Source organism: Aotus nancymaae, unplaced genomic scaffold, assembly GCF_030222135.1.
Source record: "Aotus nancymaae isolate 86718 unplaced genomic scaffold, 86718_ANA_hifiasm-v0.15.2.pri h1tg000009l, whole genome shotgun sequence".
Taxonomy (NCBI): domain Eukaryota; kingdom Metazoa; phylum Chordata; class Mammalia; order Primates; family Aotidae; genus Aotus; species Aotus nancymaae.
The window spans coordinates 6,559,448-6,574,984 of NW_026988420.1; the positions used below are offsets into that span (position 1 = coordinate 6,559,448).

Here is a 15,537-nt window from a genome sequence, read left to right on the forward strand (position 1 = left end):
AGAGACATGGTCTTGCTCTGTCACCCAGAGCAAGAACAATATATTCTATGTATTATATATTTGACAAAATTGGGATCATACTATGTATAAAGTTTTGTAATCGACTTTTAAAGTTTATATTTTACTGTACACTTTACCACATATCCTTGTTTTTTTGAAGAATTTGATTTTTTTAAATAGCTGCATAATACTTCCAAGATAGGCTGTGTTGTGGCTCATTGAATCTGTTTCCTGATAATGGACATTTGGGCCCTTTTGGGATTTCTTCTGCTATAATGATTCTTTGTTTTGTTTTCAATTATGTAATCTAAAGGCTTTTCTTCTAATTCTTACAGTAAGAGCCTGGTGGATATCTTGCAGATATTTAGAGTTGGCAGAGTGAACGAAACCACAGAGTTTTTAAGCAGACTTGGCAATGTGAGGCCCTTGTTGCACGGTTCTCCTGTGCGAAACATTGTGGGAATCTTGTGTCGGTAAGAGTCGCCATCTTTATTTCTCAAAATTTTCAACCTCACAAATGTGAAATATTTTACTTTTTTCTTTCCTACTCTTTTCTCTTTTACATGAGTCTTTTCAGTTAAAATCAACTGGTTTACTGCATTCTGGAGAAGATTACACACTTTATAATTAAGTGTGTAATAATTTGTAATTGAGTGTGTAATTTAAATTATGTATTTATGGCTGGATGTGGTGGGTCACACCTGTAATCCTAGCACTCTGGGAGGCTGAGGCAAGAGGATCACTTCAGGCCAAGGGTTCAAGGCCAGCCTGGAAAACCTAGCAAGACCCCATCTCTATTTTTAAAAATTATGTATTTATTATTTTTAAATATAGTACATAGGTATAAATTGCTTCTTGAAGACCGTATCATATGAAGAAAGTGATTCTATATTCATGACTCTTCCATGTGTATCTAATCTCAGGATAGTCCAATATTTAAAGAGAAGAGTCCAGAAGTTAGAGTGTGCACCAGACAACATGAGTTATTTATTTGAAATATAACTGTAAGATTCTGTTTGCTTTGAATTACTACGTAATATTGGGGCTGAAACTGAAGTCACAGGAGCAGGAGAAGATATTATTAAATTTAGATTCTTTAAGTACTTAAAAGAAACTTAAGAAACATACAAGATCCATTAAAAAACAAAATCCATTAAAAAAAAAAGAAAAAAAAACAAAAATCCATTAAACTGCTACTGAGGGACCCAAAAGACAACTTGCATTAATCAGAGGATGCCGGTTTTTCTTGGATTAATCTGTGAATTTAGTGCTTTCATGATAAAATTACCAACAAGATTTTTATAAAGAAATGAAAAGCTGATTCTACAACACATAATTTTTTTAATTCTGAAATTACCAGAATAATTCTGGAAAAGAAGCCTAATGAGGGTGATACTAAAATTAAAAACACAGAAGATTTAGGATATGATACTAGTAGATCTTGTCTCTGTGGACGAAAGACAAGTCCTTCAATACTAGCTATAGAGATAAATGGGTGACCACAAGGAAAGAATATAAAGTTCAACGCTTACCTCATTTCTCATCCGTGTACTCTACACAGAACAAATATTTAAATATTTAGAATCAAACCATAAAAGTATACTAAATGAAAAATGGAAGAATCTTTTTAAAATAGTCCTTAAGTAGGGATGAGCTTTCTAAGTAGGACAAAAACCCAAAAGCCATTTTACTAAATTCATTCAATCTCCTAATACAAAATTCAAACAATAGATACTTACCTAATAAAAGGCAGAAATCCCCCTTTACCTGTGTTCCCAGAAACAACCATGGTGTCATCCCAATTGCAGAGTTCTCTGGAAGCCAGAAGTTCAGTAGGAACCTGCCAAAGTTGGGAGCAAGGGAGGATGCAGTCAGCATCGGGCTTACACCTTATCCTGCCCTTGTCTTTTCAGAGGGTTACTTTTGCCCAAAGTAGTGGAGGATCGTGGTGTGCAAAGAACAGACGTCGGAAACCTTGGAAGTGGGATTTATTTCAGTGATTCACTCAGGTACGTTTGATCCTTAATCACAGAACCGTTACTGAGTTTTCTTGCTGTGTGTTTTCTTCTGTCTTTTCTTGATGAGGGAGTTTCTCACCCAAAACACAGGCGTATCTGTTATAAATGACCTCAGTATGCCTGGAATACTATTTCATCTTCAACATCCTTGATAATGTTTAAATCTGCCTTTGGGCCAGACATGGTGGCTCACACTGTAATCCCACCTCTTTGGGAGGCCAGGGCAGGAGGATCGCTTGAGCCCAGGAATTTAACGCCAGTCTAGGCAACATAGTGAGACCTCACCTCTATAAAAAATTTTTGAAAATTACCTGTGCATAGTAGCATGAAAAGAACCCATAGTTGTAGCTATTAGGGAGGCTAAGACGGGATGATCACTCGAGTCCAGGAGTTCAAGGCTGGAGTGAGTTATGATTATGCCACTGCAGTCCAATGTGGGCAACACAGTGAGAAGAACTCCATGTACATCATCTGCCAACCTCATAATTGGTATTGTGACATCATTTTATGCAAGGAAACAGTCTCAGGGAGGTCAGGCAACTTGCTTAAGGTTGCAGAGCTAATTAAAAGATGAAGACTGAGTTCAGGCCCAGGATAAAGGATAATGAGCCAGGATATTTAAAAAGTTCCTACAAATCAATAAGAAAAAGACAAGCAACCCTAGAAGCAGATGGGCAAAAGGCATGAATGGAAACCTAATAGCAAAGAAAATGAGCTGGGGCCAGGCACAGTGGCTCATGCCTGTAATCCTAGCACTTTGGGAGGCTAAGGCGGGTAGACTGCTTGAGGTCAGGAGTTTGAGAGCAGCTCGGCCAAAGTGGCGAAACCCCATCTCTACTAAAAATATAAAAATTAGCTGGGCGTGGTGGTGCATACGTGTAGTCCCAGCTACTTGGGAGGCTGAAGTAGGAGAATCACTTGAACTGAGGAGGCGGAGATTGCAGTGAGCTGGGATCACACCGCTGCACTCCAGCCTGGGTGATAGAGCAAGACCCTGTCTCAGAAAATGAGCTGGGTGTAGTGGCAGACACATGTAGTCCCAGCTACTCAGGAGTTTGAGGCAGAAAGATCGCTTAAGTCCAGGAGTTTGAGATTAGCCTGGGCAACACAGCAAGACCCCATCTCTGAAAAAGACATTTTTTAATTAGCCAGGCATAGTGGTACACACCTGTAGTCCAAGCTACTCAGGAGGCTGAGGCAGGAGGATTACTTGAGTCCAGCAGTCCAAGGCTGCAGTGAGCTGTGTCTGCACCACTACATCCAGCTTGAGAGACAAAGCCGGACTCCAGCTCTTAAAAAAAAAAAAAGAAAAAAAAAGAAAAGAAAAAAAAACAGAGAGAGAGAGAGAGAGCTTTGTAATAACAGAATGCTGGAAATGATGCAGACGTCCGTTGACAGTGGAATGGATCCATAAATTTTGGTGGAGTCCTACATGAAGTCCTGTCCTAAAGTTTAAAGAAATAGACTGTGGCTACACATGTCAAATGGATGAGCCTTAGGACCTTAGTGGAGCAGAAGTTGCTATTGCGGCATAGCTTGGAGATACTGAGGGTCTGGTTCCACACTAATGCAATTAAGCGAGTATTGCAATAAAGTGAGTCACACACATTTTTTGGTTTCCCAATGAGTGTAAAAGGTTTACACTCTAGTCTATTAAGTGTGCAATAGCATTGTGTGTAAAAAAAACAAAAAAATAATGTACATACCTTAATTTTAAAATAATACTTTATTACTAAAAATGCTAATGGTCATCTGAGCCTTCAGTGAGCCGTTGTCTTTTTGCTGGTGGAAGGTCTTAGTGTTGATGGCTGCTGACTGATGAGGGCGGTGTTTGCTGAAAGCTGAGGTGGCTGTGGCAATTTCTTAAAATAAGACAACAATGAAGTTTGCCTCAGCAATTGACTCTTCCTTTCATGAAAGATTTATCTGTAGTATGTGATGCTATTTGATAGCATTTACCTGTACTAGAACTTCCTTGAAAATTGGAGTCAATTATCTCAAACACTGCTGCTGCTTTATCCACTAAGTTTATATAATATTCAAAATCCTTTGTTGTCATTTCAACAACATTCACAACATCTTCACCAGGAATAGATTTCATCTCAAGAAACCACTTTCTTCACTCATGCATAAGAAGCAACTCCTCATTCATTCAAGTTTGATCATGAGATTGCAGCAATTCAGTCCCCTCTTCAGGCTCCTCTGCTAACTCTAGTTCTCTTGCTGTTTCTACCACATGTACAGCGACCTCATCCGCTGAAGTTTGAACCCCTCAAAGTCACCCAGGATAGTTAGAGTAAACTTCTTCCAAACCCCTGTCAATGCTGATATGGCAACATCCTCCCATAACTCATCAAATGGTCTTAAGAGCAAGGAGAATGGCAAATCCTTTCCAGAAGGTTTTCAATTTCCTTTGTCCAGATCCATCAGAGGAATCACTGTCTATGGCAGCTATAGCCCTACAAAATGTATATATTTTTTAGAGTTGGGGCTTTCTCCATCCTTGTGCAGGTGAGAGTACAGTAAGATGCAACTGTAGCTCCCTGTAACCTCAAACTCCTGGACTCAAGTGATCATCCCACTTCAGATTCCTGGGATTACAGGCATGCCTGGCCAAAATGTATTTCTTTTTTTTTTTTTTTTTTTTTTTTTTTGAGATGGAGTTTCACTCTTGCCCAGGCTGGAGTGCAATGGCACGATCTCAGCTCACTGCAACCTCTGCCTCCCGGGTTCAAGTGATTCTTCTATCTCACCATCCTGAGTAGCTGGGATTACAAGCACATGCCACCACACCCAACTAATTTTTGTATTTTTAGTAGAGACAGGGTTTCATCATATTAGTCAGACTGGTCTCGAACTCCTGACCTCAGATGATCCACCCAACTCAGCCTCCCAAAGTGCTAGGATTACAGGCATGAGCCACTGCACCCAGCCCAAAATGTATTTCATTTTCTTGCAAGACTGCAGAGTCTTGCACTGTTGCCCAGGCTGTAGTGCAATGGCGCGATCTCATCTCACTGCAATCTCTGCCTTCTGGGTCCAAGCAATTCTCCTGCCTCAGCCTCCCAAGTAGCTGGGACTACAGGTATGCGCCACCATGCCCAGCTAATTTTTTTTGTAGTTTTAGTAGAGACAGGGTTTCACCATGTTGGCCAGGATGGTCTCGATCTCCTGACCTTGTGATCCACCCACCTTGGCCTCCCAAAGTGCTGGGATTACAGGCATGAGCCACCGCACCCAGCCCGTATTTCTTAAATAATAAGACTTGAAAGCTGAAATTAATCCTTGATCCCTGGCTGCAGGATGAAGTTGTGTTAGCAGGCATTAAAACAGCAAACTCGTTGTACCTCTCCATTAGAGCTCTTGGATGACTGGGCACTTTGTCAATGAGCAGTCATATTTTGAAAGGAAACTTTTTTGTTGAGCAGTAAATGTCTACATTGGGCTTAAAATTCAGCAAACCATTCTGTAAACAGATGTGCAGTCATCCAGATTTTGTTGTTCCATTTATAGAGCACAGACAGAGTAGTTTTAGCACAATTCTAAGGGCCCTGGGATTTTTTGAATGGCAAGTGAGCTCTGGCTTCAGCTTGTAGTCACCAGCTGCATTAGTCCCTCACAAGAGTCAGCCTGTCATCTGAAGCTTTGAAGCCAGCATTGACTCCTCTCTAGCTGTGGAAGTCCTAGATGGCATCTTCTTCCTAGAAGGCTGTTTGGTCTACATGGAAAATCTGTTGTTTGCTGAAGCCACCTGCATCAATACTCTTAGCTAGATCTTCTGAAAACTTGCTGCAGCTTCTACATCAGCACCTGCTAATTCCCCTTACATTTTTATGTTATGGAGACGACTTCTTTCCTTAAACTTCAGCCAACCTCTGCTGGCTTCAAGCCTTCCATGGTTTCCTTACCTCTCTGAGCCTTCATAGAATTAAACAGAGTTGGAGCCTTGCTCTGGATTAGGCTTGGCTTAAAAGAATATTGTGGCTGGTTTGATCTTCTATCCAGACCATTAAAATTTTCTTCATATCAGCAATAAGGCTGTTACACTTATCATTCCTGTGTTCCACTGGAGTAGCACTTTCAATTTCCTTCAAGAATTGTTTCTTTACATTCACCACTTGGATAACTGTTTGGCACAAGAGGCCTACCTTTCAACCTGTCTTGGTTTTCAACATGCCTTCCTCACTAAGCTTAATCATTTCTAGCTTTTGATTTAAAGTGAGAGACATGTGACCCTCTCTTTCACGTGAACACTTAGAGACCACTGTAGGGTTATTAACTGGCCTAATTTCAATATCATTGTATCTCAGGGAATAGGGAGGCCAGAGAAGAAGGAGCGAGCTGGGGAAACCACTGGTCAGTCAAGTAGTCAGAACACACAAAACATTTAACAAGCTCACCACCTTATATGGGTACAGTTCATTGCACCCCAAAACAATTGCAGTTGTAACATCACAGATCACTGACCACACATCACCATTACAGCTATAATAAAAATGAAAAGGTTTGAAACATTGTGAGAATTACCAAAATGTGACATAGAGACACAAAGGAAGCACATGCTGTTTAAAGAAGAAAAAATGGCACCAGTAGACCTGCTCTACACGGGGTTGCCGCAAACCATCAACTTGTTAAAAAAAAAAAAAACAGAAAAGCAATATCTGCAAAGTACAATAAAACAAGGTATGCCTGTATGTGCAAGGCTCAAAAACAAGCAAAAGTATACGTTACATTGTTGCGGGACATACATCTGTGCATTAATACTAGGAAAGAAAACAGGCCAGGCATTGCGGCTCAAGCCAGTAATCCCAACCCTTTGGGAGGCCAAGGCGGAAAAATTTCTTGAGGCCAAGAGTTCAAGACCAGCCTGGGCAACATAGTGAGACCCCATGGCTACAAAAATGTTTTTAAAATTAAGCCAGGCACAGTGGTGCACACCTGTAGTCCCAGCCTCAGGAGACTGAGGTGGGAGGATTGCTTGAGCCCAGGAGGTTGAGACTGCGGAGAGCTCTGATTGCACTGCTGCACTCCAGCCTGGGTGAAATAGTGCAAGAGCATGTCTCAAAAAAAAAAAAAAAAAAAGATGAAACTGTTATTTTAAAAAAGGGACACAGTAAAACCTCTCCCACCTACCCAGGGTCCCCTCTGTGGCTCCTTATGGAATAAATTCCACATGGGAAAAAAAAAGAGAAAATAATATACACAAAAATCAAGACAGTGATCAAATTACCTCTGGGTGGAAGAGGTGAGCTGTGGGGCAGCATAGAAGTTTTAGGGATGTTCTAGTTCTTAAGCTAAGCTGTAGCTATATGGATATTTATCTTATTATTCTTTAAATATGTATATTATAAATGCTTTTCCCTATGGACAGTATATCAAAGTAAAAATTTTTAGATGTGAATTGAGCCAGATAGCCATGGATTAAAGAGTAAATGAGCCAGAAGAGATGGTCACTGGCCTTCTCTGCCAGAGTGTGGTAAGCTAGGAAGGAGTAGAGAGAGTTCCAGGGAGAAGGCCAGGATGGGGCTTAATGAGAAGGAAGGAAGAATGCTTGAAAGTTGCAGGGAAAGGGCTCTCCAAAGGGGAGAGGGTTATACAAGGAATGGGGGACTTATATTTTTTCGGTGGGTGAAACAAAGAAAGATCATCTGGCCATACTTTTGCATTTTGAACTTGATCTCTAAAAAATAGAGATGCATCGGCCGGGCGCGGTGGCTCACGCCTATAATGCCAGCACTTTGGGAGGCCGAGGCGCGTGGATCATGAGATCAAGAGATTGAGACCATCCTGGCCAACATGGTGAAATCCTGTCTCTACTAAAACTACAAAAAAATTAGCTGGGCATGGTGGCGCGTGCCTGTAACCCCAGCTACTCAGGAGGCTGAGGCAGGAGAATTGCTTGAACCCAGGAGGCGGAGGTTGCAGTGAGCCGAGATCACGCCATTGCACTCCAGCCTGCATAACAAGAGCAAAACTCCGTCTAAAAAGAAAAAATAGAGATGCATCTCCAAAATGTTGTCCCCAAAGGTGTGTCCTAACCTGTGCTCCTAATAGCAAGAGTTGCCTTATTAAAGCTGCTGGCTCCCGAAGAAAGATAAAACATTTCTCATGTGGATATCATTTAAAGTGTTTGTTTTTCCATTCAGGAGGCTTTGTGGGAGCTCATCTTTCCCTTTGACCAGTTCTTACTCACTTGGTACTCCCGGTTCTTACTCCTTTCTGAGCTTTAGTGCAGAGAATTAAATCTACCTTTTCCTAATTAGTAAGGTGGTGATTTTTCCTTCTCTTTCACCACCCTGATATTTATGATAGCAAAATGTGTATGTGTTAGTAGCTAAGAATATTGAGGAGAACAGTAGAATTCATTTCCCTCTGGGAACGGTGCTTTGAGCACTGCCTAGCAAAACATAAGGGCAATATACATATTGGTCACATAGAAATGTGAAAGAGGCCAGGCATGATTGCTCATGCCTGTAATTGCAGCACTTTGGGAGGCTGAGGAGAGAGGATCACTTGAACCCAGGAGTTTGAGACAAGCCTGAGAAACATAGTCAGATCCCATCTTTGCAAAAAAATTTAAAAGTTAGCCAGGTACGGTGGTACGAGCCTGCAGTCCCAGCTACTCAGGAGGTTGAGATGGGAGGATCACTTGAGCTCAAGAGTTCGAGACTGCAATGAGCTATGATCGTCCCACTGCACTCTAGCCTGGGTAGCAGAGCAAGATTCTGTCTAAAAAAGAAAAAGAGAAGAAGAAGAAATATTAGATAAATAAGTGTATAATAAAGTTCTAAATTGAGTCTTTGGAGATATTTCAATAACAGGAAAATTTGGAACAGTTTACCAGAAAAGTCTTTCAATAATATTTCCTGTTTATGCAATAAAATGTTATTGACAGGTCACTGTAAGCTATAAATATGTGTTTATTTCCTTTCACATGCAGTACAAGTATCAAGTACTCACACCCGGGAGAGACAGATGGCACCAGACTCCTGCTCATTTGTGACGTAGCCCTCGGGAAGTGTATGGACTTACACAAGAAGGACTTTTCCTTAACTGAAGCACCACCAGGCTACGACAGTGTGCATGGAGTTTCACAAACAACCTCTGTCACCACAGACTTTGAGGTATTTTCATATCAAGGAACATGCAAAGAGGGTCTTGAATGCTCAAAGAAGAGCCTCAGATTTTTGCTCCTATTTTCATTAAATATGCTTGTTTAAATAATTATTATATATTTACCGTATGAATTCAACATATTCTAAACTAGCAAGCATGCTTTTATGAAAACATCTGCCAATACAGGCTTTTTGTTGCTGTTGTTACTCACCTACTGATTTCTGTTTTCTCTAGGATGATGAATTTGTTGTCTATAAAACCAATCAGGTTAAAATGAAATATATTATTAAATTTTCCATGCCTGGAGATCAAATAAAGGACTTTCATCCTGGTGATCATACTGAACTAGAGGAATACAGACCTGAGTTTTCAGATTTTTCAAAGGTTGAAGGTAGGACAATTTTCTTGAATGCTGTTTTATGTTATTATATGTATAGACTTCAAATGTTATATTTTCAATGGACTGTATATTTGCATTTGTTATGTCTATGACCTGATCCATAAGTGTTTCATTTTCTTTCAATCTCAGAATTGTTTCCCACAAATTTCTCTTAATGTGAACATCAGTGCCCTGCCTAATGTCAAAATAAAGCACTTAATTTTAAAATATAAATACAAATTTTTTTTGAGACAGGGTCTCACTTTGTCCCCCAGGCTGGAGTACTGTGGTATGATCAAAGCTCACTGCAGCCTCAAACTCCTGGGTTTAAATGATCCTTCTGACTCAGCCTCCCAAGTAGCTGGGACTGCCATATGTGACTTTTTTTTTTCTCACTATGTTGCCCAGGCTGGTCTCAAACTCCTGGCCTTAAGTGATCCTCCTGCCTTGGCATCCCAAAGTGCCAGGATTACAGATGTGAGCCACCATGCCCAGCCTTATTTCCTTTTTTATCTTGCATACATAAAAATCAGGATGTTTGAGAAACATTGAGCGATCTCAAAATTCCATGTGACTTCATTAACCCATTGCAGTTGAGCTTATCCTCTTCAGCAATAGTCAAGGCTAAAACCTGTGGAAACTTGCTAAGATGTCATGGTGCAGAAAGTATAATGGGGTGTGCAGCACAGACAGCAGACCCGCTGTCGAGTGAGGAAGCCCAGGGTTTGAGTGTCACCCTGCCACCCTGCAATTTTGAAACTGCAAGACGTTTTGCATTCCATCTTCTCTCCGATGGGAATGAGAGGCAGTACCCGCATGACAGAATTGCTGTAAGGGTTGAAGGGGAAATTGAAGGCTGAGTAAATTGTCACATGTGGTACATGTGTTAGCAGCAGTAGTGCACACATACGAGAGGGTGTTCACTTCTCAGATCATCACGAGCCCAAACAATTACAGTATTAATTAGTAGGACCGTAAAAACACATTAACACTTTTGGCCGGGCTCAAATTCTTTTTTATCAGAAATGCGTGAGTTCATGTGTGCTCAGAGGTGACTCCAATTTTTTCTCTGGGAGTCATTAAATGAAATATCTGGTAAGATGATATGTATTTATATTTCCTAACCTTATCTGTATGTTTGTACCACTTAGAATAGGATGTGAACGTTTTTCAACATGCTGTCGTAGGAGCTGACTCAGTCTTCTGTAGGTTGTTTCATGTCATGCCAGAATGCTTGTGTAGTACCATAAATGATAGTGACTGAGCCTTTCTACATTACAAACCAGGGAACGCAGACACCTGGATTCAGGCTTCAGCCACGTTCGAGACAGTCTGAAGACCTCCGTGTATTTGTGTGTATATTTAAATGTATGTCAAGTAATGCTAAGTTTTCAAGAGGACATGCCACAGTCTCTACATTAAAAAGGCAGAAGAGCACATGCCTGTAGTCCCAGCTACTCAAGAGGCTGAGGCAGGAGGATTACTTGAGCACAGGAGTTCAAAACCAGCCTGGGCAACATAGTGAGACCCCCATCTCTACCAAAAAAAAAAAAAAGCGAAAAGGAGAAAAAAAAACTAAGCAGAAGTGTCTTTAAAAAAAAAAAAAAAAAAAGGGCAGGCCAGGTATGGTGGCTCACACCTATAGTCCCAGCACTTTGGGAGGTCAAGGCAGGTAGATCCCTGAGTCCAGGAGTTCAAGACCAGCCTGGGCAACGTGGCTAAACCTCATCTCTACAAAAAAAACACCAAAACATTAGCTGGACATGGTGGTGTGTGCACCTGTAGTCCCAGCTGCTCAGAAGGCTGTGATGGGAGGATTATCTGAGCCAGAGAAGACGAGTCTACCATGAGCGGAGATTGTGCCACTGCACTCCCACTTGGGTGACAGAGTGAGATGCTGTCTCAAAAAAAAGGCAGAAGGCAACTCCCATTTTTCTCACGTGGGTTCACTTGCTTTTCAGAATTGGCTATTGAAAATCATAAAATGCTATTTGCCCATTTTCCCTAAAATATAATGCATGAAGGCATGGAGAGGAATAAAGATCAAAATTACAGAAAGTAGACAGGGATGGTTTTGAAAGCTAATGGTAACATTTTTAACATTTAGATTATCAGTTACCAGATGCCAAAACTTCCAGCAGCAGCACCAAGGCCGGCCTCCAGGATGCTTCTGGGAACTTGGTCCCTCTGGAGGATGTCCACATCAAGGGCAGAATCATAGACATTGTAGCCCAGGTATGTTGTTCGTGGCTGTATAATACTTAAACTACATGGATGTAAACCATAAATGAGAATCTGATTGCAGTTAGGTGAACTGAAGGAAACAGATACATTTCTAAATTCATTTATTCAAGAGGTATTCACTGCGCACTCCGTGCCAGGGACTATCTAGGCTCTAGTTATCCAGCAATGCACAATACAAGAGCTCTGCCCATGTGGAGCACACACCGCGTGGGGGAACAGGCAGTAAACATGATGAATGAGTGAAACACATCACATGTTAGATGGGGACAGGTGCTAAAGAGAAAGATGAAAGCAGGAGGGGATAGGAGCTGTGAAAGACGGGGCTTCGAACCTGTAAATAGAATGGCCAAGGAGGCCTCCCTGAGAAGGTGACGTCTGCATACAGACCTGAAGGAAGTGGGGGCTCACCTGTGTGGACATGGGGGGATGCTTATCCCAGGCAGCGGGAGCAGCACATGCCAAGGCCCTGAGGTAGGAGGCTGGTCTGGTCCAGGCAGGCCAAGGAGGCCACTGTGGCTGCAGTGCAGTGGAAAGGGGAGAGTGCGTGGGGACTGAGTCAGAGACGTGAGGGGCTCTCACATCAGGACACAGGTCATGCTGTCCTTGACTCTGAGTGAAATGGAAGCTTCTAGATGTTTGGCAGAGGAACAACAGGAATAGACCTATGTTTTAACAGGCTTACTCTGGCCACCATGTTGGGAACAGGAACAGGACCAGTTGGAAGAAATGTTAGGTCAAGTTCCCTGGAAAACAGATTCTGGATGGAATTCATCTTCAGGAAGCTTGTGGGACTGTGCCTGTGGGAACGACATCTGTGACGGAGTGAGGGAGGCAGGATGTGGCACAGGAGACAACAGAGTCCTCAGATGATCTTGGGGGAAGCTCTGGGCTAGAATGGTCCTTGAGAGAAGGTCTGAATGGGCAAGGGGGTTGGGCTTTATATCCCCACTGGGGCCAGGCCTGGGATGTGGGCTGCTCCGGGAGGGGTCAGAACCTTGGCTAAGGCTGTTTGTCTTTGGCTGAGGATGGTTCCTGGGGAGGGGCCCCACGGGTGACACTCCTAGCAGTCTCGGACCTGAAGGGGACACTGCGGGCCCAGCGTCACATCACATAGAGGAGACGATTGACAGAATTCAGTTAAGGGAGCTGGCGATGTGAAGAAGAACGTTTGCAGTGGGGGTGTAGGAAGTGATGGACTCTGCCAAGGCCAGAGCGCAGGGCTAACCAGATCGATGGGGATGGGACACGAGAGAAAGACAGTGGCCCAGATGACAGCAGGGTGTTTGCCCTGAACAACTAGAAGGATCATGTTTGCCCTTTCTAGAATGGGCAGAGTCACGGGAGGGCAGGTTGGAAGCCATCAGGAGTTTATCTTTGGCCAAGTAGGTCTTGTTGACTACCTAGGACCAGGGAGGAGACCCAGGCTGTACTTACAACTGGGGAGTCAGCAGCATTCAGGTAGTGTTTAAAGTCAGCCCAGATTGAACACCCAGAGAATCAGTAGAGAGAACAGAGACCAACATGGAGAGGTGTGGGCGCAGGCTGAGTCAGACATGGAGCCCAGGAGGGAGTGGCTGTGGAGACACGAGGCCAGCTGACCAGGGAGGGGAGGAAAGGCTGCTGTGGGTCTCGCGAATAACAACCCAGCCCTGACCTTTGGATTTACTGGTGAGATCGTTGGTGACCTTTGCCTTTTGATGGTGTGGTGGGGGTGAAAGGCTGATCACAGTGAGTTCAAGAGAGAATGGAAGGAAGAATTGGGAGACAGAGGAGAGAAGATGAGACAGCAGCTGAAGAGAAGTGGGATTGAGTGTTTTTCTCCTTTTAAGACACAAGACACCCCAGGATGCACCTCTGTCTCATCTTGGGCAGCTGGCCAGAACGGAATTCCAGGAATCCCGTTGGCAAGGGATTCTGTCTCCAGGAGGGTGCTGACCTGCTGATTTGGGGAGACTCCAATAGCTTATATTAACAAGGACTCCTTGAAAAATTGTGCCTGGCACCCTGCACACTCTAGGGGCAGCCCAGCTTGCAGCAAATCTAGGTGTGGACAATATTTTCAAAGAAGTTAGATTCTATTTTCATTTTGGTCTCTTCCCTGGATTCTTGATTACAGATTGTTAAATATTTTTGGCTTATTATTGTCACATGTTTAAAGTCTTACTGTTTATTATGCATCTGAGTAGTTTTTTCTTTATTTTCAAATATTTAAAGCCTCCTGCTTTTCCTGAGTGAAGGAGTGTGAGAAGAGTCTATTAGAAAGATGAATTAGATAATAGAAACCACAGAGAGGAGTGGAGAAGACTTGATTCTGGAAGAACCAAGGCCTGAAGAGATGAGGAGCTAGATGAGGGCTGTGTAGAGAGGGGAAAGCCACAGAGAGGTCCCCAGGAGGAAATACCAAGACCTGAGAGCCGATAGGATAGAAGGACTGTTCTGAAATCTTTTCCAGCCCACATGGCACTAAGGAGGCATCAAAGCCCACAACACAAAAGGGGTGATTTTCCAGCCATCTCAACAAAAGCCATATTGCCCCCACTAAGCCAGGGTTGGTAAGACTTCAGGTGACTTATATTCCAGTCGGACATGTATGAACCAAACTATGGGAATGGTGTATTTTATCACATGACACAGGCTCTCCATTGTAGAACGGAAGCCAGGGTTGGGAATTTGAGGGATGTGATACAAATGCAAGGCATTTCAAATAAATACGCAAGATCATTTTCACTCATCGTTGTTCCTGCAGATGTTGTCCATGTGGTCTCATCAGATGTATGGATTGTTTTCTTCTTCAGGTCATTGTTTTTCAGACATACACAAATAACAGTCATGTGCCCATTGAAGCAAAATATATCTTTCCTTTGGATGACAAGGCTGCTGTGTGTGGCTTTGAAGCCTTCATCAATGGGAAGCACATAGTTGGAGAGGTAAGGGGAGAAGATGCATCATGCCTGTGCTCTGCTTTCGAAGTCAGCTTCCATTTCCTGGAATCTTCATTTTCTGAGTCCCCGTGGCTATAAAGTTGAATAGCAGCCTTATAAAACGAGAATATTCTTTGAAGAACCAGTTCCTGCACAGTGAGCCTCCCTGAGACATCCCTCCCTGATGAATGATTTCTACCCCTCTCCATCCAATCTTCGTCGTCGGTGTCTTGTACATTCTTAGCCTTGGCACTGTAAGAGTGATTTCAATATGAAAAGTTTAAGAGGGCCAGGTGCAGTGGCTCGTGCCTGTAATCCCAGCAGTTTGGGAGGCTGAAGCAGGCAGATCACTTGAGGTCAGGAATTCAAGACCAGCCTGACTAACATGGTAAAATCCCAGCTCTACTAAAAATACAAAAATTAGCCAGGCATGGTGGCATATGCCTGTTAATCCCAGCTACTCAGGAGGCTGAGGCAGGAGAATCACTTGAGTCCAGGTGGCATAGGTTGCAGTGAGCCAAGATCATGCCACTATACTCCAGCCTGCGCAACAGAGTGAGACTTTGTCTCAGAAAAAAAGAAAAAAGTTTAAGAGAGACACATTGGAAAATTGGTGAAGCCCTTATTATATATTTTTGTAAAACCTGATCCCTGGAATCCTGTTACAAAAGTAAAGCTGAAATGAAAGCTATTACAACTTTCTAAAATCAAACAACAACAACAGCAACAAAACAGCTGATTAATTTTTTGTTTATTGTAAGGATTAGCCCACAGTTGCAATTATAAACTACAATTTACTAAATTTAAAGTAGTTATTATTTTTTTGTTCAACATAAACTCCCAACCAAAAAAAAAATTT

At 42.5% G+C, this 15,537-nt stretch overlaps 1 protein-coding gene across 5 annotated transcripts in view; it reads left to right on the forward strand.

Annotated features, from left to right (window-relative positions):
- The window catches only part of PARP4 (poly(ADP-ribose) polymerase family member 4), a 97,350-nt gene that overhangs the window by 28,247 nt on the left and 53,566 nt on the right, over positions 1-15,537 (forward strand). For all 5 annotated transcript variants that reach the window (XM_012441892.2, XM_012441900.2, XM_012441925.2 and 2 more), the window contains 6 exons: positions 336-473; positions 1,914-2,009; positions 8,959-9,142; positions 9,369-9,525; positions 11,621-11,748; positions 14,553-14,684. In XM_012441892.2, coding sequence (XP_012297315.2) covers positions 336-473; positions 1,914-2,009; positions 8,959-9,142; positions 9,369-9,525; positions 11,621-11,748; positions 14,553-14,684 — 835 coding nt within the window. The remainder of the gene's footprint in view (positions 1-335; positions 474-1,913; positions 2,010-8,958; positions 9,143-9,368; positions 9,526-11,620; positions 11,749-14,552; positions 14,685-15,537) is intronic.